At 35.4% G+C, this 25,479-nt stretch overlaps 1 protein-coding gene across 3 annotated transcripts; it reads left to right on the forward strand.

Moving 5' to 3' along the window:
- The first annotated feature begins 2,085 nt into the window (after positions 1-2,085).
- On the forward strand, positions 2,086-15,383 carry LOC149537411 (uncharacterized). 3 transcript variants are annotated; one of them, XM_089802904.1, is made up of 3 exons: positions 2,086-2,235; positions 4,299-6,046; positions 15,026-15,383. In XM_089802904.1, exon 2 carries the CDS (start codon positions 4,301-4,303, stop codon positions 6,044-6,046), a length of 1,746 nt encoding a protein of 581 aa, XP_089659030.1. In that variant the 5' UTR covers positions 2,086-2,235; positions 4,299-4,300; the 3' UTR covers positions 15,026-15,383. The 3 variants fall into 3 exon arrangements, with proteins under 3 accessions (XP_089659030.1, XP_089659032.1, XP_089659031.1); XM_089802906.1 differs by lacking the exon at positions 15,026-15,383 and adding an exon at positions 13,995-14,400; XM_089802905.1 differs by lacking the exon at positions 15,026-15,383 and having other exon boundaries at positions 4,299-6,217.
- The last annotated feature ends 10,096 nt before the right edge of the window (positions 15,384-25,479 follow it).

The following is a 25,479-nucleotide window of genomic DNA, read 5'->3' on the forward strand; positions in this document are numbered from 1 at the left end:
TTTTTTTTTTTTTTTGAACAGTCGACTTAGAAAAATTCACTCACAGACAGAACAACTGAAAAGAGTTATTGCAATAACAAGAGATATTAGAAGTGAGAGGAACCTGAAGGCCACGACAGAGAAAAAAAAATTTGATGTAATTTCCACCCAGCGAGCCCAAGAGAGTGCTCTGATACCAGATGTGAAGAACCTCCTTATAGCAATATCGTGAGAATGCTCGAAATAACAGAATACAAAGTGATAGCAGAACTCAGAATGAATCTACTGATCGCAGGCCACTTCGAGGGGGTAACCTCCTTTGAGCAAGCTCAATATAATAAATTCGTCCGTGCCCATCAAGGGCCTCAACCTATTCTTATATACTGGGTACGATCTAGAAAAGTAATACTACCTATGCATGTGGGATAATAAAATATACTCACGGGACGACTTACAAAGCATATGCGTCCAACAACACTACTCTAATAAACAGAAGGAACACACAGGTTCCTAACAATCTCATAACAACACTTTTGTCTTGTTTGACTATTATGATGAGCAAGAAAACTTCATAACAAACACTTAAAGATATGAGCACCTTGACCATAGATTGGCCTAAGAGTTTCTATCCAATAATAACATAACCATAATGGGCAAACATTGGAAGCTCAACAAGTTCTGGTCCTTTTTATATCTAAGATTTATAAACTTGAAAATTTGGTTAACAATATTTTTGTTGTAAATTTATATTATGATTTTTCCACTTTCTCTCTTAAGGGTACAAAACCTAAATGTGTCATGTTGGAGTCCTCTTTGTTCCCACTTTTGAGGCTATCGCAATCTTTCCTTTTCAATGTCCTTGTATGCATAAATCTGAAGATGAGAAATCATTTAGCAACTTTTAGAAAGAAAAAAAAACTAGCTCACAAAATAATGATGGAACTTATTTAAATTAATAAGTAGAGGGATACAAATTAATGTATGATTCATATGTAATATTATAGTATAAGATATCGTATTAATAAATATCCTTTACTAGATATTCCAAATAATATTTAACAGGGCATCCTATACTATAATAACTATTAATATCTTATAGAATATGAATAATTTATTATATTCTATGACTATACTATTAATAATAATATACTAATAACTATGTCCCACTTAGAATATTAGCTCCAGAAATATTAAAATGTGGGATACAAGAGAATATTGTTTCATTATTAATAATATTAATATTAATAGAATGTTTTACTAATTACACTACATTTTACACCATTTAATCATGTGTACTTCCTCTTTTCAATCAAAACTATTATTAGAAAAAAAGAAGAAACATGCATGTTCTTGATCTCGCCTACCAACCACATCTTTAAAGTTATTTCTATAAAAAAAGGTAATGTTTGACATTCTAATACTATTCCCATTTCATTTATTACTTTCTTTTTTCGCTTGCTAAGTAATCCAATACTCTTTTCTATAGATTGACATTTGTTGAATTCAAAAACATATTCACTCAAAAAAAGAAGTAGACAAATTCAAGTATGTCAAGTGACCTTTTTGATATTTTTAAAATTGACACCAGTTTTAGATTTTATGCCATTTACTCATATGCACTTCTTATCAATTAACATCATTTTCCTTTTACTTGTAGGTTTTTTTCTAGTTGACCATGAATAGGACCCAAATTATGTTTATATTTATATAAAAAAGAATATATTTAAAAAATTGTACAATTCAAACCAACTCTTTAATTGGGATGTTGTACATTAAGTAAAATTTTAAAGTTGTACAATTTTATAATTGCAAAGAGGGTATTAGTGTGTTTATGACTGAATTCTATAAAACAACTAAATTTTATGCTATCAATTTTAAATCCTTCCTTTAATTTTACATCTTTTTACTTTTGATTTAAAAAAAAAATCTATCGGCATACCCCTTGCACCTTTCCCCAGTGAAGTGCTAGTTAAAATTTATTTCCCTTTTCCCAATAGTTTGCAATAACGAGTTGCCCTTGAAACCTTTTCTATCTACCCCGGCCATATTTTGAAGGCAAGGTTAATTTTGTTCAGTATATATACAGCAATCATCTATTTCTACATCATCGTCTATTTTGATTATCGTATTCTTCTTCACCCAATTTTTTCAAAAAAAAATTCCGTGCCTTAGAAACTCCTCAAATCCTGCATCCCCTGGCAGCGAGGTCTTTTCTTTAATCAGAGAGTTTGCCGTGTTACTGAGGCTTCCTAATCGGTGAGATCAGTACAAATTTTTAATTTCAGAAAAGATAAAATACAATAGTTGCATAAGTGTGGTCAACTTGACCTTTTAATTTGATTTTATTGTATTGAATCCCTCTGATTTTATTTTTTGGATGACTAGGTTGTAATTTCAGCAAGATATCAAATGAATATTGGTTCAGTAATTGTTATATTTCTTAAACGTCTGGAAATGCAAAGCATTGTCAGGGTTTGGGAGGTTTTTGGGGTTAGGGTTTAACGTTTCTGTCATTTTGGAGAGACGTCTCACCCATTAACGGTTCAAAGAAAATAAAAATATTGGTAGGTTTTAGCTCTTCAGCGAAATCCGGGGTATGTCAATTTTTTCTTCATTGTGCTTGCTTTTCATTCTGATGAGGCAACAATCTATGTTTTATTTGGAGCAACTGTACTTTATCTTGAACAAGGAGGAGAAGTTATCATTTTGGAACTATATCGCAGTAGCATACGGTCACGTCCATAAGAAGCAGGTATTGGTTTAGGTTGAACTCGTGTGCAAGCCAGTTGAGTCAAAAAGGCCAACTAAGACTTCTTCCCTAATTTTCATCTAGCTGCAATGTGACAGACTTTGTCTGAAAAAGGACTGTAAATACGATATTTACCAACCGAAATTTTTAGTATCATGGCACTTATGCAGATATGTCCCGAGATTGTTTTCTTTTCAGCTCAATTTGTTTGAAGATAAATACTCCGGCAATCGACGAAAATAGATGGGATTAGATGATTGACAAAAAACTAAAAAGAATTTTGTTATGATTGAATTTTTTCTGTATTTGATTGTGTAAGCTTTTTTAGCATCAATGTTTCAGATCACACTCCCTGATCTATCATCAGGATGAGAGGATGCAAGAATAGGAATTATGGATCACGGAGTGTGATCCGAAATGTTGATGCTAAATATTTTTACACAATCGAATCCAGAAAAAATTCACTCATTTAAAATGGATTGTGGAAATCTGATAATGTTAAAGGATTTTGTTATTTCAAAAACTTCGATGTTTATGAGTCTTTCAGTTTTGGTACTCGAGTGCAACAGCCTATTCGAGTGAGAGGGAGGTCCCAATTTTAAACCCATTTGGTACCCCACACAGATTGTGATTAAAATGGAGAGAGCATTTGATCACAGTGAGAACTGACCAGTGATGAAAATGGTAACCGTGTATGAGTGTAACCTATACCTTTAGGTTCTAAGTGCGTGCAGCTATAAAAGGATAAAGACTTTTTAATAGGCAAACAGGCTTGCGGGTCTATAAAAAAATATTCACTTGAAAAAAATATTAACATTGAATTTTTCTCTCTCTCTTGAAAATCGATTTGATTGTCATGCCAAGGGGTAGGAAACAAGTTTAATTACAACTAGTGCATTGCTTTTACTTTTATAATCCAAACAAATTTCAGTACCAGTTCCACTAAAGTCTGGATATTGCAGATCTTGCATGTGAGGTTTTAATATCAGGGAATGGATACCAACCGTACAAATACATGCTCAGTTTTTTCTGTAGCATGTTTAATTTTATAGTGTCAAATGAAACAAATTCCTTCAAAACTTGCCTTATGATGTTTCTGGTTACATTACATATGGTGCATGAGCAAGAGGCCAAACCATGTTTGTTACACTCCATAACATGCTGAAAATCTGTCCTAAAATTTCCAATTCTTCCAGTTATGCATAAGACTTTCTTTGTTTAAATACCAGGTTCTCAGTTGCAATTATCTTTGCTACTCTCTCTGTCATGTCTGGCCAGAGAATGTAGCTGTGCAGGAGGTTGGTTTCATTATACGTAGCTAAAATGATTATCTCCTATCTGGTTACTGCAAAATAAACAATTTACTTAATGAGGAAATTTCTGAACCATACAGAATTATATATTTTTTCACTGAAGAAGTTGTTGATTTGTGTAACGATTTCAGATGTGACATGGTGTTTGAGCAAATTCTTCTTTTGGGTTTGTTTAACTAAACTTTTTTTTGTAAGGTGGAATGAATTATTGACATTGGCTGATATTTCCCCATTGGGTCTTTTTTTTTGTGGTACAGAAATGGATGGAAAGAAGCGAAGTCATCAAGAGTCTGAGGATTCTGATGCACCAGAGATTAGAGAAGAAGATGTTGTCAAGCTGATGGAGCCTTTTACTCGGGAACAACTTTATGAGATTGCAAAACATGCTGCTTTGAGGCATCTTGATGTTTTGGAAGAGACAAAGAAGATTGCAGATAGGGATGTATCTCGAAGAAAGATTTTTGTAAGAGGATTGAATTCTGATACCACTGCAGAGGCAGTCAGATCTGTCTTTAGTCAGCATGGAGAGATCGAGGATTTGAAAGTTGTCATGGATAGAGCCTCTGGTAAGAATAAGGGATATGGATTTATTATATATGCCCATGTTGATGGTGCTTTGGAGGCACTAAAGGAACCTAGCAAGAAAATAGATGGAAGAATGACTGTAAGCAACCTAGCTGTTATTGGAAACCCACAGCAACAACAGCTGCAACAACAACAGCAACAGATACAACAATTACAACAACTTCAACAATTGCAACAATTTCAATCCGTGCTACCCATTCAACCTGTTGCACCTATTCAAACCATGCAGCACCCGATTCAACCTTTGCAGCACCCTATTCAGCCTTTGCAGCAGCCCATTCAGTCCATGCAGTACCCTATTCAGTCTGTGCAGCAGCAGCCCATTCAGTCTGTGCAGCAGCCCATTCAGTCCATGCAGCACCCCATTCAGTCCATGCAGCACCCCATTCAGTCTGTGCAGCAACCTATTCAGTCCATGCAGCACCCTATTCAGTCTGTGCAGCAACCTATTCATTCCATGCAGCACCCTGTTCAACCCTTGCAGCAGGCCATACAACCGATTCAGCAGTCCATACAGCCTATGCAACAGACTATTCAGCCCTCACAGCAGCATAAACAGGCTGTCCAATCAATCCCTTCAGATTTTCATTTAGCACGTAGGAGAATCTATATAGGTAATGTTCCTACAGACATGGAATCTGCCAAATTGCTTAACTTTTTCTCCCAGTATGGAGACATTGAAGAAGGGCCACTTGGTTATGATAAGACAACTGGAAAGTGCAAAGGATATGCACTAATTATATACAAGACAGTTGAAGCGAGCAAAAAAGCTGCAGAGGATCCTGTAAAATCAATAGATGGCCATCAATTATTTTGTAAATTAGCCACGGATGGACAGAAGCAAAAAGGTGCAACAACAAGCTCCGGTCAAACTCTTTCCAGTTCACATCCAGCAGGCAATTTAAAGCTAGCATCACTGGATTCTTCTGTGGCATATAGTGGATTTGGCCATGGGTTGGTAAACCCATCTCCTTTATCACATCAAGCCACTGCTGCTGATTCATCTGCTGTAGCAGCTACGGCTGTAAGTAATTATGGCTTGAACGATGCAGCATTTCCAAGTCTATCAAGAGATCTGGTTGCAGCCAGCCTCCCTTATCATTCACTAAATTCTTCAGTGCAGCCTTTGTTAGGCCGTGAACTTTTTCTACAAGGCCTTTCTGGCGGGGCGTCATTGGGTACAGGTGGCTATGGTGTTAGTACATATGGATCTTCTGGGTATAACGGTATTGGCAGTGCATCGTCACTCAATGTCATTCCTAAAAGTTCATCTGTTGCCCAGAGTGCTTCTTATGAAGGAGCCAGTCAATATGTCCTAGCCCTTGCGTCCTATCAAAATCAACATCCAGGAGCATCACCACCATTAAGAGTTCCTCCAGGAGGGACCCTCCCTGGAATGCGGTCTTACTACCCTTCCTAGGTTTGCCTCTTTTTTTCTAATTCTCTGACCACCTACACTGTTTTAATTTAAGTACCAAGGTTTACAAATATAACACTTAAAATTGTCCTACAAATATAACACTTAATTGCCCTTTTGGATTATACTTTATTGTGGCAAGGATGAACTTCAATTTCTTTCATTTTGGTTTTATATTTGTGTTCTCTGATTTTGATTTCAGAGTTTTGTCTGGATTCTCTAGCATCTTTCACTTGTGAATTTGCTTGCATGATTTGTTTTCACATATTTTGTGCATGTGCATATGGAGCATGGTGCAAGGTAACACATTGTCTAACAGCGAATATAGTAAAAACTAGGGTATTTTCAAGCAAGCAGCCACTGTCTGAGGGCGTTTTAGTTTGTAGCAAATATATCAGAAGTATCATCATGATACGTAACTACTGTATGAAATGTGGCATTTGTGCAATTGTTAAGATACTAAGGAGCAGGTCAGTAACCAGTGACCACTTGTTGGCATTATCATTTGTTCATTCTATTTCGTGGCCTTGTTCTTTTGTTGTTATGCAGTGGCCAAGATTTGGAGTTAAATCATGGGAGCTCAGGTGTTGTTAAGCTCTAACCCACAACTTCGATTTTTATGTTTTGTCCTGCCGTAGATGAGGATTTTATTTTGCATTTTTATTTGAACCAATTCTTTTCTGTAGTTCAGGTACACATTGAGCATTAATTACTTATGGTAGTTTTTTTCTTTCTTTCTTTTGCTTCTTCGTTTTTTGGCCTATTCTGGTTGGTCATGATGGGTGCCTTTATTAGGGTGTGGGGTAAGCTTGAATAGTATCCTTGAAATGGTTAGGTTTAAGTTTATCACATTATTATAACAATGCTTTTACAAGAATCCCCCATTTTCTTTGTGCCTCACACCCTCGAACAATAATGCACATAGCTACAAAAGGGCATGTGATACTTTGGTTGTGGGGACAAGAAAACTTCTTCACTTCAACTCATTTATACACTGTTCAAATTTTTTAATCATCTGGTCTTTGCCTCCTGACCAAGTTCAAGATTAAATTGGGCTTTCCATCCACCTACATCTGGTGTGCTTCAACTTTCTTCTTTTTGCTGTTGATGTGTTTTTTCTTTTGCTTTTTTAAATCAGTTTTCCTGTATATTTTGTTGATGCAAAAATGTACTTCATTATTGCTACATCATAATTTTGCCATGTATCTTTTGGAGATATGGGTGGGTTTAGTGCAGTGAGGGGATTTGAATCTCTGTATCATATTCTTACATACACCTTCTATTAGCAATGCACCATAGCCCTTGGACAATATTATAAATATCTGATAGGTAGGAGATATTTCCCACAGCAAGTCAAATTGTGATATTGCTATCAAGATTCAACTGTGTAGTTTTCGAGTCAAACACATTGATCCATATTTCATGACTAGTAGTTCATAAGAACCCATCTCTCATTAGAATGAATAGAATACTTAGCACTCATTGCATCTAGGTGATGCTCTTAAGGGTGAAGCATTGAACCTTCCAGGGAGGTCAACCAGTCCAGTATTGCACCAACTCAAACACACTTGGCAGTGGAGTTTCCTCCAAGGTGAATCCCACTTAATTTGTTACCCGATCTGCAAAACGTTCACTGAGTGTTGTGCATTATGTACCATTCATTGTAGAGCTGCTTTAGCTCATCAATTGATAAGTAAGAGATGCTTTTCACAGCTAGTCAAATTGTGATATTGCTATTAGGATTCAGTTGTGTAACTTTCAAATCAAACTCATTGTCCCATGTATAATGAGTATAATGAGAATTAATGGAACACTTAGCATTGGTTGCATCTAGGTGATGCTCACAGGGGTGAAGCATCAGGCTTCCTAAGAGTTCTGGTGTAGGAGCACCCACATAAAGATTGTACATGTCACATTTCAGACTCTACTGAGTTGCAGATGTTACCGAGCACTAGAAATTGTTTAGGATAAGATCTTTTCTTGGGATTTGTTCAGACCATTATGGGGTCATTCTTCCCTATTCTATATTAATCTAGAATATTATGTAAGCTGTTTTGACGGGAAGTTTCTTTGGGTCGGTTTTCCTATTTTGTAATAATCTAGAATATTCCGTGGACCGTCCTAGCAAGTATAAATAGAGTTTTTTAGGTTTAGGTTTAAAAAAGTTTTTTGATACGAAGGTACGGGGAGAAGAAATTTGTAGGAGAGCAAGTGTATATACTGTTCATTTGATGAATCATTTAGAAGAATATTATTATCTTTCTGGTGCTGGTTCCTTTTGTTTTTGCTTTCGTTGAGTTTATCTCTGCATCATTTTTGGTATCAGAGCTTGGGGAAAGCTCCTGAGGCAATTGGATTTATGTCTGGATTAGAGTCAGAAGTTGAAACATCAAACATGGTCACCAATGCTGAACTGGCAAAGAAGATGCAAGAACATGAGAAAACCAATAAGTGGTCACTGGATGAATTTGAGAAGCTGAAGGTTTGGATGGAAAAGAGAGCAAAGGTTTCCTTCGAGCAAGAGGAAGAAGGGGAAGAAGAGGATACCCCTGAGCAAAAGGTGGTTAACTTACCTGCAGACCAGAGATACCTCATAGAAGCCCTTGAAAGAGTTGGCAAGAAGGATGCCAAAGGTGATCTACCCATCTTCTCGGGTAAGATGGATGTTGATGCTGTTGTGGATTGGATAGAAGCCTTGAACACCCATTTTGAATGTGAAAATATAGCATAAAAGGACAAGGTAAAAATTGCCAAGTCAAAGTTGAAGGGACCAACTCTCACTTGGTGGAATTTCACCCAAGGAGAAAGGGTCAAAGAAGGTAAGAACATGATAACTTCATGGGAAAGGATGTGTGCCAAGTTGAGAGAAACATACTTACCTGAGGATTATGAAATCCAACTTCATCGAAGGAGACAAAGTTTAAGACAGAAGGAGCTAGATGTCACAGCCTATACTGAAGAATTCCAAAAATTAAGCCTAAGGGCAAAGCAGAGTGAATGTGAAAGTGTAAAAGTTGCTAGAGATCTCAATGGATTGAGGTTGAACATTCAAGAAGAACTTAATTTATTGTGTCCTGATATAGTACATAAATGTTATCAACTAGCATTGAAGGTGGAAGCCAAATTGAAAAGAAGGCAAGAACAAAATAGCAGATGAAGAGGAAGAAATCAAAGGGGAAGAGGAAATTTCCAAGGAAGAGGACAAAACCATGAAGATTATAAGGAGATAAAGCAAAAAACCAGTCAAAGTGAAGGAAATTTTAGAGGTAATTTTAGAGGTAGAAGAGGCAATTCAAGAGGTGGATTTGGTGGTAGAAGGGCAAGTTCGATCATTTGTTTCAATTGCAATAAGGAAGCACATTGTGCATCTAGGTGTCTGGATAGAGCTAGTTCAAGTTCACAAGGTGAAAGAAGAACACATTTGGTACAAGAAGATGAATACCAAGAGAAGGAGATGGCTGACTCAGATAGTGTACCTGAAAGAGGAGAAAGTTTGATGATGAAAAGAACACTTTTGAAAGTGCCTACTACAATGGAACCACCACAAAGGAAAACTATCTTTAGGACTGTTTGCAAATCTAGAGGTAAGGTATGTAAAGTCATTATTGACTCAGGATCTACTGAGAATTTAGTTTTTCTTGAGATGGTTCAGAAGTTAAAACTTAGGAGAATACCTCATGCTTTTCCTTATAAGGTTTCATGGCTAACAAAGCGTCAACAAACTCTTGTAAATGAGCAAGCATGGTTTGATTTTCAAATTGGAAAGTATAAGGACAGAATTTTGTGTGATATAGTTTTGACATGGATGCATGCCACCTATTATTTGGTATGCCCCAGTAGTATGATTTGTAGGCACAACATGATGGAAAACTCAATATATACACCATTAAGAAGGATGGAAAGGTTATTAGATTGATTCCATTCGCTGATCATGAAGAAGTAGAAGAAAATAAAGAGAGGGAAGCCAAAATTATGATGGTTGATAAAAAGGAATTCTTACGGGACATGAAGGATGAACCTAAGCCTTGTTTTCTTTTGATGCCTAACCCACAACCACAAGAACCCATTGGAAATGACAGAAAGGAGGCTGAAATAAAGAAGACAATTCCTAATGAAGTGAAAGAACTTTTGGATAAGTATGAAGGTTTGATTTCAGAAGGTATGCCAAAGTCTTTACCACCTATACGAGACATTAGTCAGTATTGATTTCATTCCTAGAGCTACTTCACCCAATAAGGCTGCATACAAGATGACACCTCAACAAAATGAGGAGATAGCTAGACAAGTAAAGGAGTTACTCAATTCTGGCTTGATTGCGAAAAGCTTAAGCCTATGTGCTGTACTTGCTGTTTTGGCACCCAAGAAGGAAGGAACTTGGACGTTGTGCGTTAATTCTAGAGCCATTAATAAGATTACAATTAGATATAGGTTTCCAATGCTAAGAATTGAAGATTTGCTTGATTGTTTGGGAGGTGCAAAGTATTTCTCCAAGATTGACTTAAAAAGTGGGTATCATCAAATAAGGATAAGAGTTGGAGATGAGTGGAAGACAACATTCAAAACCAATGATGGATTATATGAATGGAAGTTAATGCCATTTGGACTCTCTAATGCTCCTAGTACCTTCATGAGACTTATGAATGAAATACTTAAAGACTTTAATGGCAAGTTCATCATAGTATATTTAGATGACATATTAATTTTCAGTAAGACAAAGGAAGAACACCTAGAGCACGTTGACATGGTTTTGAGAAGACTTCATGAGGAGAAATTGGTAATAAACTTGGAAAAGTGTTTGTTCATGCAGGAGGAGTTGACATATCTTGGTTTTGTGATCTCCCAAGGTAGCTTGAAGATGGATAAAGATAAGGTAAGTGCTATACTATCCTAGCCACCCCCAAAAACAATTGGAGATGTTAGAAGCTTTCATGGTCTTGCTACATTTTATAGGAAGTTCATAAGAAATTTCAGTCATATATGCGCTCCTATGTTAGAAACTATTAAAGGAGGAAGGAAGTGTAAGTTTGCATGGAGTCAATCAGTAAATAAAGGTTTTGAATTGCCCAAGAAAATGGTTAGTGAGCAGCTAATTCTTTCTTTACGTGATTTTAACAAAGTTTTCCAAGTAGAATGTGATGCTAGCAAGGTTGCCATAGGGGCAGTTCTTAGTCAAGAAGGAAAACCAGTGGCTTTCTCAAGTGAAAAACTCAATGAAGCCAAGCAAAAATACTCTTCATATGACCTAGAAATGTATGTATTGGTTCAAGCTTTCAAAAGGTGGAGACATTACTTGTTGCCAAAGGAGTTTGTTGTGTATATTGATAACCAAGTACTTAGTTTTCTGAATAGCCAAGACAAATTAAGTCATAGGCACATGAAATGGGTGGAGTATTTATAGGCCTATACCTTCACCATCAAGCAATAGAAGCGCATATCAAACAAGGTTGCTGATGCTCTTAGTAGAAGGAATCTGACTGTGTGGGAATTGAAGCACTCGAGGACATGTATGTAGCAGATCCAGATTTTGGCAACATCTACAAGGTATGTATGGAGTTTGGTGAAAGATACCATGTTGATTTTCTTGATTTTTTGATACAAGACAGACTTCTTTTCAAAGGAGGACAATTATATGTACCCAGGTGCTCTATGAGGACAAACATTATCAAAGAAAAGCATAGTGGAAGAGTGGGTGGACATTTTGGTTTGGATAAAACTTTAGAATTGGTTAGGAGGTACTACTATTGGCCTAAACTTAAGACTGATGTTAGAAACTGTGTGGAAACATGTATGATTTGTCAAAGGGCCAAAGGAAGGACTACAAATGCAGGGCTTTATCAACCTTTGCCAATACCATCTAGACCTTGGGAAAGCATAACGGTGGATTTTGTAATGGGGTTGCCACAGAAATAAAAGGGGTATTATAGTGTATTTGTTGTAGTAGATAGGTTCAGGAAAATGGGTCACTTCTTACCATTTAAGTTGACTAATGATGCTTCTCATATAGCAGATCTCTTTTTCAAGGGAGTCATAAGGATTCATAGGCTACCTCTTAACATAGTTTCATACAGGGGTGTGAAGTTTGTAGGACACTTTTGGAGAACTTTATGGAGGAAACTTGGAACCAATTTATCATTCTCATCAGCCTACCAACCTCAAACTGATGGCCAAATAGAGGTAGTTAATAGAACATTGGGCAATTTGTTAAGAACACTCACAAGACAACATGCATCAAAATGGGATGTAATCTTACCCCAAGCTGAATTTGCATATAATGACTCCATCAATAGAAGTACAGGAAAGTCACCATTTCAAGTGGTGTATGGAATTCATCCTAGAGGGATCTTCGAGTTAAGAGATATGAGTTCACAGCAACAAGTTAGTGGTCAAGGAGAAGAATTTGCTACAGCCATAAAAGAAATCCATGATGAAGTCAAAGCACAACTCCAACAAACCTCTAACAAGTATAAGAAGCATGCAGATCAAAAACAAAGACACTTAAAATTTGAAGTGGGAGATTTAGTATGGGCAAATCTCAAAAAAAAGAGGCTACCAAAAGGTAAATCTACTAAGCTTATGTTGAGAAAACTAGGCCCTTGTCAAATATTGAAGAAGTTTGGAACCAATGCTTATGACATTCAATTACCATCTCAGATTGGCATCTCAAACCTCACACCATTCAAAGCACCCAATGAAGAAATTGATACAGGATAGATTGCTGATACAGAAGACATTCAACATCTACCATTTAAGAAGACACCACAGCTAGAAAGGATACTTGACACCAAAGTCATAAAGCAGACAAGAGGAAAGGACTCCAAGCCATATTTGGTAAAACTCAGAGGTTATTTGGATGTAGATGTTGTGTGGATGACCGAACAAGATATCAAGAAGCAGGGTACCACTCTACAAGAGCTCATCTCAAGTGGGCTTGAGATAACATTTCTTGGGGAGTATGGTGCAAGAGCACCCACATAAAGATTGTACATGTTGCCGCATTTCAGACTCTACCGAGTTGCAGAAGTTATCGAGCACCAGAAATTGTTTAGGTTAAGATCTTTTCTTGGGATTTGTTCAGACCATTGTGGGGTCATTCTTCCCTATTCTATATTGATCTAGAATATTTTGTAAGCCGTTTTGACGGGAAGTCTCTTTGGGTCGGTTTTCCTATTTTGTAATAATTTAGAATGTTTTGTAGACCATCCTAGCAAGTATAAATAGAGTTTTTAGGTTTAGGTTTAAAAAAGTTTTTGGATACAAAGTTACGGGGAGAAGAAATTTGTAGGAGAGCAAGTGTATATACTGTTCATTTGATGAATCAATTAGAAGAATATTATTATCTATCTCTTTTTGGTGCTGGTTCCTTTTGTTTTTGCTTCCATTGAGTTTATCTCTGCATCAAGTTCACTTGATCCTGGCAAACATTAAAAAGATGCTATGAGTGGTAAGTGTTCCATTGACTCGTAGGATAGGTGAGTTCTTGTGAATCATTACTCATGAAACATGGATCAATGAGTTTGACTAGAAAACTACACCGTTGTATCCTGATAGCAATATCACAATTATAAATATCCACTTAATGGCAATGAGCTCCCCACTTTTGGAACAAGATGATATTATTAATAATAGTTTTGCAATGATGAAGATTATTCTTTCAATACAAAGATTGGAGATTTACTGCATTATCATGATTACTGTTATGTGGTATTGAAATAGTTTTCCACATCAAATGCTATTGTTTGCGACTTTGTAGTGCAAGACTGTTACAGTCTCATTGCTGCTATTTATTACACTTGTCATTTTCATCTGTGGTTATGGCAGGCTAGTTATCACAAGTTTATGGGTAGATCTCTATGTTATCTATAGGGCCACTTATTGTCAGTTTCTCAATTTGCTTTTGTTGTCCATCTTTTGAAGAAATTTAGTTGAAGTCTTCCTTGACTTTGATGCATAGGTACAAGTTCGTTAAAGGGGAGCTGGCTGCCAGGTGCCACGCAGCTTAGTGATGAATTGGATCTGTAGTTAATGCAAGGTGTCTGATTATGAATATATATATGTAGACGCCCCAAAATGTGGATTTGTGTAACTGATTACCAAAATGTCATATGCATATGCAGTGTTTCTGTTGCCATTGACTTTTGGGCTAGAATCTTTTTTCACAAGTGTTCTTCTTTATGTTTCTGTGATGTTGGCAGTCCTTATGAAACCCAACTTTTTCTGTTGTTGTCTGTAACTATTCAATAATGACAATGCTCTGCCTCTCCTCCACTTATGAATCATACAACTCAAGAGTTGACAGTGCAATGAATTTTATATCTCCATCTTAAATAATTATAGTCAATTTTATGTTTTTGGTTGCCCATTTTTGTATCTGTCTCTATTTCTGAATGAGGTCTACTTTGTATAAGATGTCTACATATTTTTGTCAATATGTCTTTACTACTTATCCTTAATCAGTCCTTATAAATATGTAGGCAGACATCTCCTAAGGTATTTTTGAATTCAAGTTTCATGCTTACAATCTTCAGAGATTAGCCACAATGATCAAGATCATATGGTTTGCAAGCCATATTGTGAATCAAATTTTAGCTTTCCAGGCCACTTGACTTGTTCTCGTGTGACTTGGGCATGTGTGCCGAGTCTCTGTGAATATTGTGGCAACTTTATTATTGCAAGAGTGGATGCCTCTTGAGAGTCCTGAGTACTGATTTTAGATATTCCATTTGTTGGGGTATCTAAAACCATCTTTATTTTTTTGCATGTGATTTTTAAAAATTATTATTTTGTTGTTTAATGATTCCCTTTTGCTTTGTGCATCTTTTTTGCTTTATCAGATAAGAATAGCACATGGGAGCAGCAGATTTGCTGTTGCAATTTCTTTTTTTGTTAACTGAATGTTTGAAACATTACTGTGTTTTAATTGTTCATTCTGTACATGAATGAACTGTGCAAACAATTTATTTTGACATAGAATGTGATCGACAGGGTTGGCAGATACAAATCATTTACAAATGAGAGTGGAGAGATGTTATTGATGGTTGGAAAACAACACTAGCGCGACGTATATTAAGGAGATCTCCAGCTTATAGGTTTTGCAGGCTTTTCAAATGACTTCTTTTGGTTGAAGATTGAGGCTTGATCTTAATCTAATCAAGAGTTGTCATGCAAATTTACTCTTTTTTTTGTGGACTACTTGTTTATGGTGTTTTCAGCACTAGATATGCAGACATTTTTCTTTTAGGAACTGTATTGACTCCTTGATGTTCCATGGCCAAGGAGCTAAATTACATTTGTAGACATTTTATTCGTGATGTTTTCAATGAATATTGGGAATTATATAGAATCTCACAAATTATCTGTGGCTGCGCATTTTACTTTAGAACTTGTCTTTTAGAGGACATACTGCATTCTGGTATACGAAAAGACCTAATGATATTCGTTCTCCAATTCTCTTCTTGTGCCATTTTCATCTCTCGTGAGCAGATACTCAATTTGACACTGCACAGAATAATTATTTTTATTATTTCTTACTACTACATTGATTATTGGGCCTTCTCATTTAATTTTATGAGACTCTTCGCCTTTCTCTTTTTGTTTTACAAGATTTATTGAATATTCACTAATTTTCTATTTGCTAATTTACATATTCTATATATGGGTCATTAATTTTGCCAATTTTCAATATATATATATATGGGCATTAACTCTGAAATAGAAATTGTCCCTACTCTTTTATTACAGTTTCTGCCAAATTCCACTTTTTCCTACAATCCTTTACTGCACTTGTTGCCAAAGCTTTGCTATCGTAGCTCCTTACAGTTCATATGCAAATTGCAGGCCCAAGTGTAGTCATGCATCACTAGTTAATCAAAATCTTGTTGCTCTTTTAAAGAATTTAGTATTTTCAGTGGTGCTACTCATGGAATCTAGTTTACACCGTTCTTCGACCTGCTTAAATTTCCAATAGCAAGGTTGATCTGGTTTGATTCTGAACAATACAAACAGATTTTGTATTTTTACATGCTTTATCCTGGTTTAAGGAGATGGGCATGTTTTGCACCACCAAATTATATTGTGTGACATTTGAAATTAACTCGTGTAATTTTTTTAAAAAATAATGTTCGGTAAACTTTTTAATGTGACCGGTGAGGCCACAAATGTTTTTTTTTTAATAATGCCCGATAAACTTTTTAATGCGGCTAGTGTGTCCACATGTGGGGGACCTCATCCCTACACTTGTTCAAACCCGCCAGCTCAATGACCGAGTGAAGGCATGGGTCTTGTAGTGACTGTGGCCCAAGAAGGGTTTGAACTGTGGTGGCCGCTTCACCAACAAAGTTTTTTAACCACAACACTACGTTTGAAGAAAACTTGTATGCATTCAATAGCCGCTTCAACAACAAAGTGTTTTAACCACACCACTACGTCTGAAGGAAACTTGTATGCATTCAATACATGACCTAGATACACATTTGCAATTACATTTTTTGGAATAAACTCTTTTTGATTAGAGTGAAACATGAGATTTTGCTAACTAGCTTGTGTCAACAAAAACCCATACAAAATCATGGAGGGTCCGCTTAAGCTTCAACCATTGCACTCCTTGAGTTTTGAGAATATAAAACGTAAACTTCATGCACGAATCAGTTTAAACTATTTCTCTACCTGGAGACTAGTTTGTTTGCATAAATTATTTCTTCTTTTTGATCGTTTGACCACTAGAGGATCCGTCAAGGCTTTGAAGGAAGATATTCGTGAGCCTAGAATTTAATGAGTAAAAGCATATTAGAGGTTGTTGGTAGTTATCTAATGTATAGCACAACGCTTTAGTACTAGCTCGAGAGAAAACAACAACTTAAAGAAATATGAATTTAACTCATTTATTTTCTCTGTATTGACAATTCAAGAAGGGTTGTAAATTTTGCTACAAGGGTCATTTACAACTGAAAGTTTTTTTTGTTTTAGTTGCAAATATGCTCGGTAGAAGGACAAACATGTAACATAGAAGACAATGAGGTTTGGATGTGCATCATGAAGATTCTATGATAATGGAAGAAAACACTCATGTGAATACAATTAGTGACTAAAGTAACAATTAATGCAAGAGCTTCTTCGATGAAATTTATTGATTTGGCATTTTAAGATTAACATATAGTCTTGGAGGTATGATGCTATGTTGAATGCTATTTTGTCAAAATTTGATCAAATACCATTGAAGAAATTTATCTTATCATGATCATCATTAAAATTATTTTCTATTTTTTTTGTCGACATAATGTCAGAGCAGCTTATTCAAATGTACAGGTCAATTCTTTTCCTGTTTGACTTGGATTTGGAGTCTTTTATGAGATATTATTATTATTTTTCTTTTAATGTTCAATATTAGTTTATTTTTTCTTCCAATATAGTAGTTATATGACATGTGACATTTTGTATTGGCGGTTGCTTCACTAAGCTATATGTGGACGTCTTTTGTCACGTTCTTTCAGTATAGCTCTATTAATAATTGTTTTTATTCAAAGCCACAAGTAACTAGATTTGTAGTAATAATTTAATATTTTTATGTGCTATATCATGATTTAAAATACATTCAATGTGATAAACCAAGAACTTTTTTATGAATGAGTATGTGGATATTCTCAAACTAGAAACGAAGCATACAAAAATGAACATAGTGCTTGGATGAATAAATGTTGATGTTATAGTGTCAAGAACTATTGTTCTTTTCTAAATATTAGATATATAAATAATCTATTTTTTTTATTGAAGACAACAAAGGGTCCTCATTTTGAAGGTTCAAGACTGCAAAGTCAAGACAATGAAAGGTCAAGACAAGGCAGGGTCAAAACAAGTATATATACTTCAAGAAGGAATTCATAGATAATGCATATTGGTATCTTTTGTTTTATGAGATTGTTTGCATATTAGGTGCTATGATCATCTCTTCTTATTAGCTTAGTGATTGGGCAAATTGCAAACCAATCTTCTACTCTTTTATTAAATAAATAATTAATATAGTTGTGGCCGAGTTTTTCTCCCTCTAGTTGGAGGGTTTTCCTAGTATATTTTGTTGTGTCTTATTGTTCATTATTTTGTTTATCTCGCTTATCTTCATTTCTAGGCTAAACATTAAAATTGTACAAGAGGCAAGTTTAGGAAAAGATCTAATGAGATTTCAGTAAGAGGTCAAGGCAACATTACAGATTAGGGTTATGCTTGTACTCCGTGAATCGCATTTCGAGGCTCTTAAAGACGATAATCAACCTTAGTAGTTTGTTGAGGAGTATATTCAATGCCTTTTGCTAGTGCATTATTTGAGGGAAGGGGGGTGCTTTCATTGCGGGCTCCTTGATTTCCAAGAATATTAGCTTTGAACTATCAGGATTAAATACAACAATCAACCATGCTTCGAGGAACAGTGTTTCAATGGGGATAGGGCACTCATAACCCCAAAATGCTACGTGAACGGTTCCGTGCCTACCATAGCCCATGTAGTCTTATTTGTGTTTGAAAATCTATCAACTTTTAGGTCATCCAAATTGTGTTGCTTATCGCCTTCCATTAATTTCTTGAATTTGTCCATTGGAATCTTCACGTACTCCAATATATCGTCTTGGACAAATTTGCACATATGTCCTATTATCGAATCTAACTGCTTGGAGAGTATATATTTCTTAAATTGGGATACAAATCTTGTGTTTGGATGTAATGTAGTTAAGAGGTCGATGCAATTCGCTTTGAAAAGATTTTGGCTCGAGGATGTTTTAAACCAATTGAGGAAGTGTTGGTTGAATGTGAATGTGTTGTCTTGGGACGTAAGAGACATGAAAAGAATGATGTATTTTGGAGGTTGGAGGATATCCAACTTGTATACCCCTTAGGTGATTTTTTGTAGTATATCTAGAACATTAAATGGAATTAGATGCAGTAAAATTGTGGGCTCTTAGAACATTGTTGATTTGTCTTTTATTTTGTACGGTCCTTAAGGTGTGATGATGTTGTCCTTCATAAATTGGTGGATATGTGGTTGAGAGATGGACTGATTATTTGTATGTTGGGACATGATGGTGGGTAGGATGTTGGAAATGGCTAAAATTGGCCATACATGGCCTCATGTGGTCTCATCTTGGTGGAATAATGATTAAAGTTGTACCATCATTTTACAAGGGGTTTCCATTTAGCCTTTTGAGTTTGATTTTCCAAAGCAAAATAAAAGGAACTTGTCAATAAACTTGTCCATACAACAGTTAAAACTTTTTAGTAGATTTGGAGTACTGAGAGGCTTGAAATTTTTATAGCAGCCTAAGAAAAAAATCATATGCCTATAAGAAGCTAGTATGCCATTAGAAGGGGATGTATGTATCTTCTCTAATAGTTTGGCCCAAAGTATAGAAATTGTTTGAAAGTCAAATCATCCTTTGTAAGCAAGTAGTAATAATTTTGATTGTATATGTGCTTAGCTGTAGGTTGATTGTTAGCTAATGAATAAGTTGTATTTGCACATCTTGGTGTCATTCATAAGCTATAACTAATCTAGAGTTGGTAAGGAAAGAGCATATACTATCCAATTGTCGTTCAATTTCTGAGAAAGTGTATTAGCCATCACAATGATTTTTGATTCAATTTCACATCATGAAGAATGTATAACATTTATTGCTCATGGGTCCCATTTGAGCAAACCTACAAGGGCCTTGTTAGTGAATGCCAAATGTCTTCTTTCTTTTATTAATAATATTCCACTCAGAACTTGAGTGGTATCACATTCAATGGCTAATTGTTTTTGTAGGGCACCACAAGGGAACCTCGAGAAGAAAAGGTTAAAATGCACTAAGATTTATTTTTTGAAATGTTAATATATAACAATTTAATTAGGAGTGCATAAATGTAAGCAATGAAGCAATAACAAGTGTGCAACATGCACTACTCAAACACATAATCAACAACCATGACCATCACAAAGTTAAACATGAGATGAAGTCAACTATGTTTCCAAGGGTTCCATGCCTAATCTCAAACTACCTTTAGAACATGGACAAGTTCCTATGACGTATATTGCATGAACTCTGACGATCATTCAATAAGCTTCCCAAAGTGACTTGATCTGATAGATCATGATCATCAACGAGGAAGGCTAAGCCCCTTCACATTTACCAATTGGTCAAAGGAACATTTTAGGAATCCAATTGATATCCATGTTATATGAGGCCAAATTACAAATTTGAATATACCAAAATGGTGACAAGGATAATAGGTATTCAAATCATGAGCTGCTAATCATAAATCTGTTGCAAATGCATAGTCTTGTAGACACATATGCACTAGAATAAAGGGTTGAGGTCATGGTGCATATGCGCAGTGTTAGGAGATGATTGTACAAGATTACAAATGAATGTGCAACAAATTAGCTTGACTAGGTATAAAGATGATATATATATGAAATAACCAAAAAAACTTAGAGAATTTGTGGAAACAAGGCTTTAACACTCATTTCTGGATAAATTTAGGTCAACCCTCACATTGGGAAGCACTAGAGGCATACAATTGAGATCAAACATGCCTATTAAGAACCATATATGCAAAATACATCAACATAAAAGCATGAAATACACAAAAATAAGAAAGTAGCTTTTCTATTGAACATGAGAGCAAGAATGCATTTATCAAGGGGGTCATGATGTTTCTAAGGAAATGTAATACAATCAAGGATCACTCTTCCCCTGCACACCACTCTCCAAAGTTGATTGGTCATGCCACTCTACTACATCTTCCCCACCATGGTCACAAATTTAATCATGTGGCTCATACATCACAAACATGGCTTCATACATGAGTATACACAAGTATATCTATGTCAATTTCCACAAGCGTAATGACTACAAAGAATTGGGCACTAAACAAATCGCCAAGAGTCCACAACCATTAAAGACGAGGTGAATACAACGAACAATACATAATCACAATGTCATAAGAAATACTTAGTTGATCAATTTGAGTGGGTGTACCGTCCAAAGTTGGGAGTGTCATTACATAACTAGGGTATGAAATGAAATAACCATATCCTAATTGCATCTTAACTCATGCAGTGCTAGATAACCTCAGTTAGAGATAAGGAGCTTGATGTGCAATAATGCTAGGCCTTCTCTAATACATCCTTGGTTAATGTGAGCCCACAATGCACCTAGGAGGAATCTATGGCTAGTAGCTCCAAGTCTTCTATGGCTGGTATTTTTACGCTCTCATGTTTTTAGTCTCAATTACTCATTTTAAACCCCATTAATTTTCATCATGTTTTCACTTGATTAAGTACTCTTCAATGGGTTAAGCTGATGGCCCGCTTGTGCCTTGGTCTCCCCATTGAGAGCCACTCTCAATAATGACTAACATCCACTCGAGGTATGTGCATGGCACACAATGAGGTCTGCCAATAACCAATCAAGCATGGTACATGGTAGGCATGCCCCTCGTTAATAACAAACTCAACCATGCAAAGTGATCAAGGTGTTCTCATATGAAAATATGATTGCTATTAAGCCAATGTTGGATACTTATAACCTACAAATACTTCAATCTAAAGGGTATAGCCCTATCCCATAGCATACATGAGGTTGCCAATACTCACACCAAAGCCCCATCTTTACATTCACAAAATGAATTATCAAATGAGGGCACAAATAAGTTCCAAACACGAGTATAAGGCATTCCATGCCAAAAATGCCCAAATTATCAATCTTCAAACAACACAAAATGGAGAAGACACATTTGCTCTTATGCATCCTATTATGGTAAATCAATGTTGAAGTAGTATTAAATAGAGAAGATGAAAGCTCCTTACATAGATTTACAAAGACGATGTCTCTAAAAGCAACAATTGTGAATTAAAGATGATAATAGAAACTACCTAATAAACTTAAGACTAATTAAGATGACCATTAAAGAAACATTATAATATTCTAGTACCCTCCCTTAATGTTCATTGGCTTACTGTTTTCTTTTGGTCTCAAATTATTCAGAACATTCTATTGTTGTTGAGATCCTCCTTGGACCCACAAAATGTTAATGACCAAGAAACCAAAATCTATCCAGAAAAGAACAGAGAAAAGTGCCCTCTTCTTCAAAAATCTTTACAAAACGAGAGAAAAGTCTGCCACTGACTCTGCACTAACCATCCTAGAATCAATATATATTTTGACAAGAAAAAATCACAAAATTCCAACTTAGAGTTTCCCTTCTCTATAGTCATATACATACTAAGAACATCTGTTACAATTTAGAGGAAAAATTGACAAACCCTCTGAACTTTGTAGATAAGTACAATGCCCCAAAATAGGTTGCAAGATTCTATGATTTGAAGTTTACAATACATTATTATTGAGGAGAAAAATTGATGAAAACTCAACACAAATTTTGAGGTGAGAATTTGACAAAAACCCAACACAATTTTTGAGGTGAAAAATTGATCAAAACCCAACATGGTTTTTGAGGTGAAAAATGACTTCCATATAGAATTCGACATGAACAACAAAATACAAAACTTTATTTTTGAGGAAAAATGCTAAAACCCAACATATAATTTTTGAGAAAAAATTAGTAAAACCCATCGAAATCTCTTGAAGGAAAAAAAGTATGAAAACCCAATGAAATAAATTTTTGGGAGAAATTAAACCAATTAGAATTTTTGTAAGGGCAAAATTTATGAAAATCCATCCTTAATTTTTTTTAAGGGAAACATTATGCTATGAGAGAAACCTCCATGCAACAAACTGGTAGACTTTGTGCTTTAAAACAACACATGCAACAGATGTGCAAGCACATGCAACCCTCAAAAATCAAAGACTTTTGCCCAAACTAAGAAATTGCGCCATCAAAAGACTCAACTAGGTTTTGTGATTTTAAGTAGAACTTTTTGAAGGCAAACTGCAAATTCTATAAAATACCTTTCATGATTTTTATTTCAAAAAATAAAAAAATAAATTACTTGAAGAAAATTCCAGATCAAAAGAGGCTGGAAAATTGTGCCAAATTTTATGAAACCCCATCAACCCGCTCTGATACCATGTTATGAAAAATCAATGTTTTTGTTGTTGTATTAAATAGAGTATATGAAAGTTCCTTGTATAGATTTACAAAGAGGATGTTTCTTTAAGAAACAATCGTGAACTAAAGATGATAATAGAAACTACCTAATAAAGACTAAGATGACCATTCTAGAAATATCTTAATTCTCAAACTTAAAATAACACAAAATGTAGAAGACCCATTTGTCCTTATTTATCCCACATACCAAAAATGTATTAATTCCAGTAAAAATCTCAAGCATAAGAATCCAGCCATAATGAAAGCAAAACACCCTCAATTTCAAGAAAATGCATACAATTTAAACATGAATGCACAAATCTCTTCATAAAACACTTGGAATTAAATTGAAATCCATAATTTAAACTGCCATGGTCTTTTTTAAACATAAAATTGAAATTTAAGCAAGATTTGAGTTGGAATTTTGTAAGGATTCAAACCAACAAATCCCAATAATAGACACCCACAAATTTCTAGTTTTCAAATTTCAACCTCTAAGCCCAATTCAAAGTTCTCATGGAGTATTTGAGAAAAAGTTTAAATATTCTTTTAAAAGTAGTCGTTAAATGAATAAATATCCTTTTTTGAGATTCAAATAATAAAAATTAAACCTATACCATTTTATAGAACTTTTAATAACAAATTTTGAAACACAAAAGCCCCCAAGCAAAGTTAAAAAATCTTGATGTAATAAAGTTCCCTTTAAATCTTCCTAACTATGACAATTGAGCCCGAAATGACTTGTCGACAACACTCAATGACATAGGAACAATATGCATATGGGATGGTGTCATATCTCCTTTTTTGGCCAGTGAGTTTTCTTGTGCCATTAGCCCGTTTTGCCTTGGTCCCATGGGCAAATCAGGTTTTCTATACGGTTAGAGCAGTTTTTGTCCTAGGCGATTTCAGTTGCGCGCTATTCTGGATTGTTTTAGCGGGGTTTCTAGGCGCTTACTATTTTAAGTAAGTCAACAAATTCATCCTTCTTGGCATTCCAAGGTGGGACTAGGAGCATCTTGTTGAGAGCTTTCTGGAGAGCTATCAGACATGCACATACGAATCCATCTAATGGGAGATTTTAATGCCTGAAGATCTAATGGATTTATTATAAGGTGACTTTATAATTTAAGTTCATATTGTTAATGTCACTTTATTACCTATACACACTTTATTTCCTTTAGTCAGGTAAAAGTGTTATTTTAAAAAAGAAATAAAGAAATAGAAAGGGGAATGTGAAGAGTCACCAGTTTGTGCTTAAAAAGGGAAGAAGCAGCTCATTTTCGATAAGCTTGGTTTATGATTCAGACTTCCTTTTCTCTTGGAGAGTTAATCGGAAAGCTTCAGCATTCATATAGCTTGAGGATAGAAACCCTCATGCCGGTAGACAATGGACACAACCCCATTGTCCTTGGAGATGTCACACAAGATGTCTCTCTTGTGCTTAGAGGTTCTTTCTTAGTTTTCCAATGTGACTGTAATACTGTGTTTAAGATTAGATATGTTGATGGTTATTGTATTGCTGATGTATAATGCAATAATGTATTTGAGATATTTTAATGAGCATTTACTGGTTCATTGTTGGATTATTTTGTTTGTTTCACTTGCAAAAGATATATGTTGTTTTCTGAAAATTATTTGGGAGTAAATTTTGGGAAAATATCCTCCGGGATATTATAGTGTTATCAGAGCATTGAACCTACCATCCTGTTGGGTATAGTCAGAAAGAAAGGTTTGATCAAAGCAGGCGTCCAGTCTAGGAAGGTTTGATAAGAAGTACAGTCCTGATTATTTCTAGCGTTCCAATTTTGGCCTGAGCCTGTTTGGAAAATAATAAATTATTATGTTCTATTTTGGGCCGAGCTTAAACGTTGCAAGGTAGAGTTGCTGTGAGTTTCATTTTGCGAAGGGACTGAATGTTTAATTCAAAATGCAGATAGGAAGAAAGATTATTGAAATTTAAATATTTTATGTTTACAGAGATTTCAAAACTTGCCCTTTTGATAAGTTTAATCGCGATGGGTCTGTTTCCTTCATATTTGTTAAACCGTCACATTATTTGAGTCTGAGCAGGCATTAGATATTGAAATATAATTTTGCCAAATGTACGGGACATTCTTTGGGCTTAATGCATCCCCAAACTATAATGTTTAGGGCGTAATATTTCATTTTGCCGTGCAAGGATGATATAATTTTATTTGCCAAGATAGTCCAGCCTCACTGTGGAAACTATGTTGGTTAGCTGGAGGTCATAATACATTTATCAGAGCTTCAATAAAAATTATATTGGACTTAAATATTTCTACGGTGCTGATATAAACTTTAAAGTTGTCTGCAATGCTGTTGTGGAGCCCGATTTGAAAGTCATG

Source organism: Cupressus sempervirens, chromosome 9 (assembly GCF_028749045.1).
Source record: "Cupressus sempervirens isolate cs-2001-9-10 chromosome 9, ASM2874904v1, whole genome shotgun sequence".
NCBI classification, from domain to species: domain Eukaryota; kingdom Viridiplantae; phylum Streptophyta; class Pinopsida; order Cupressales; family Cupressaceae; genus Cupressus; species Cupressus sempervirens.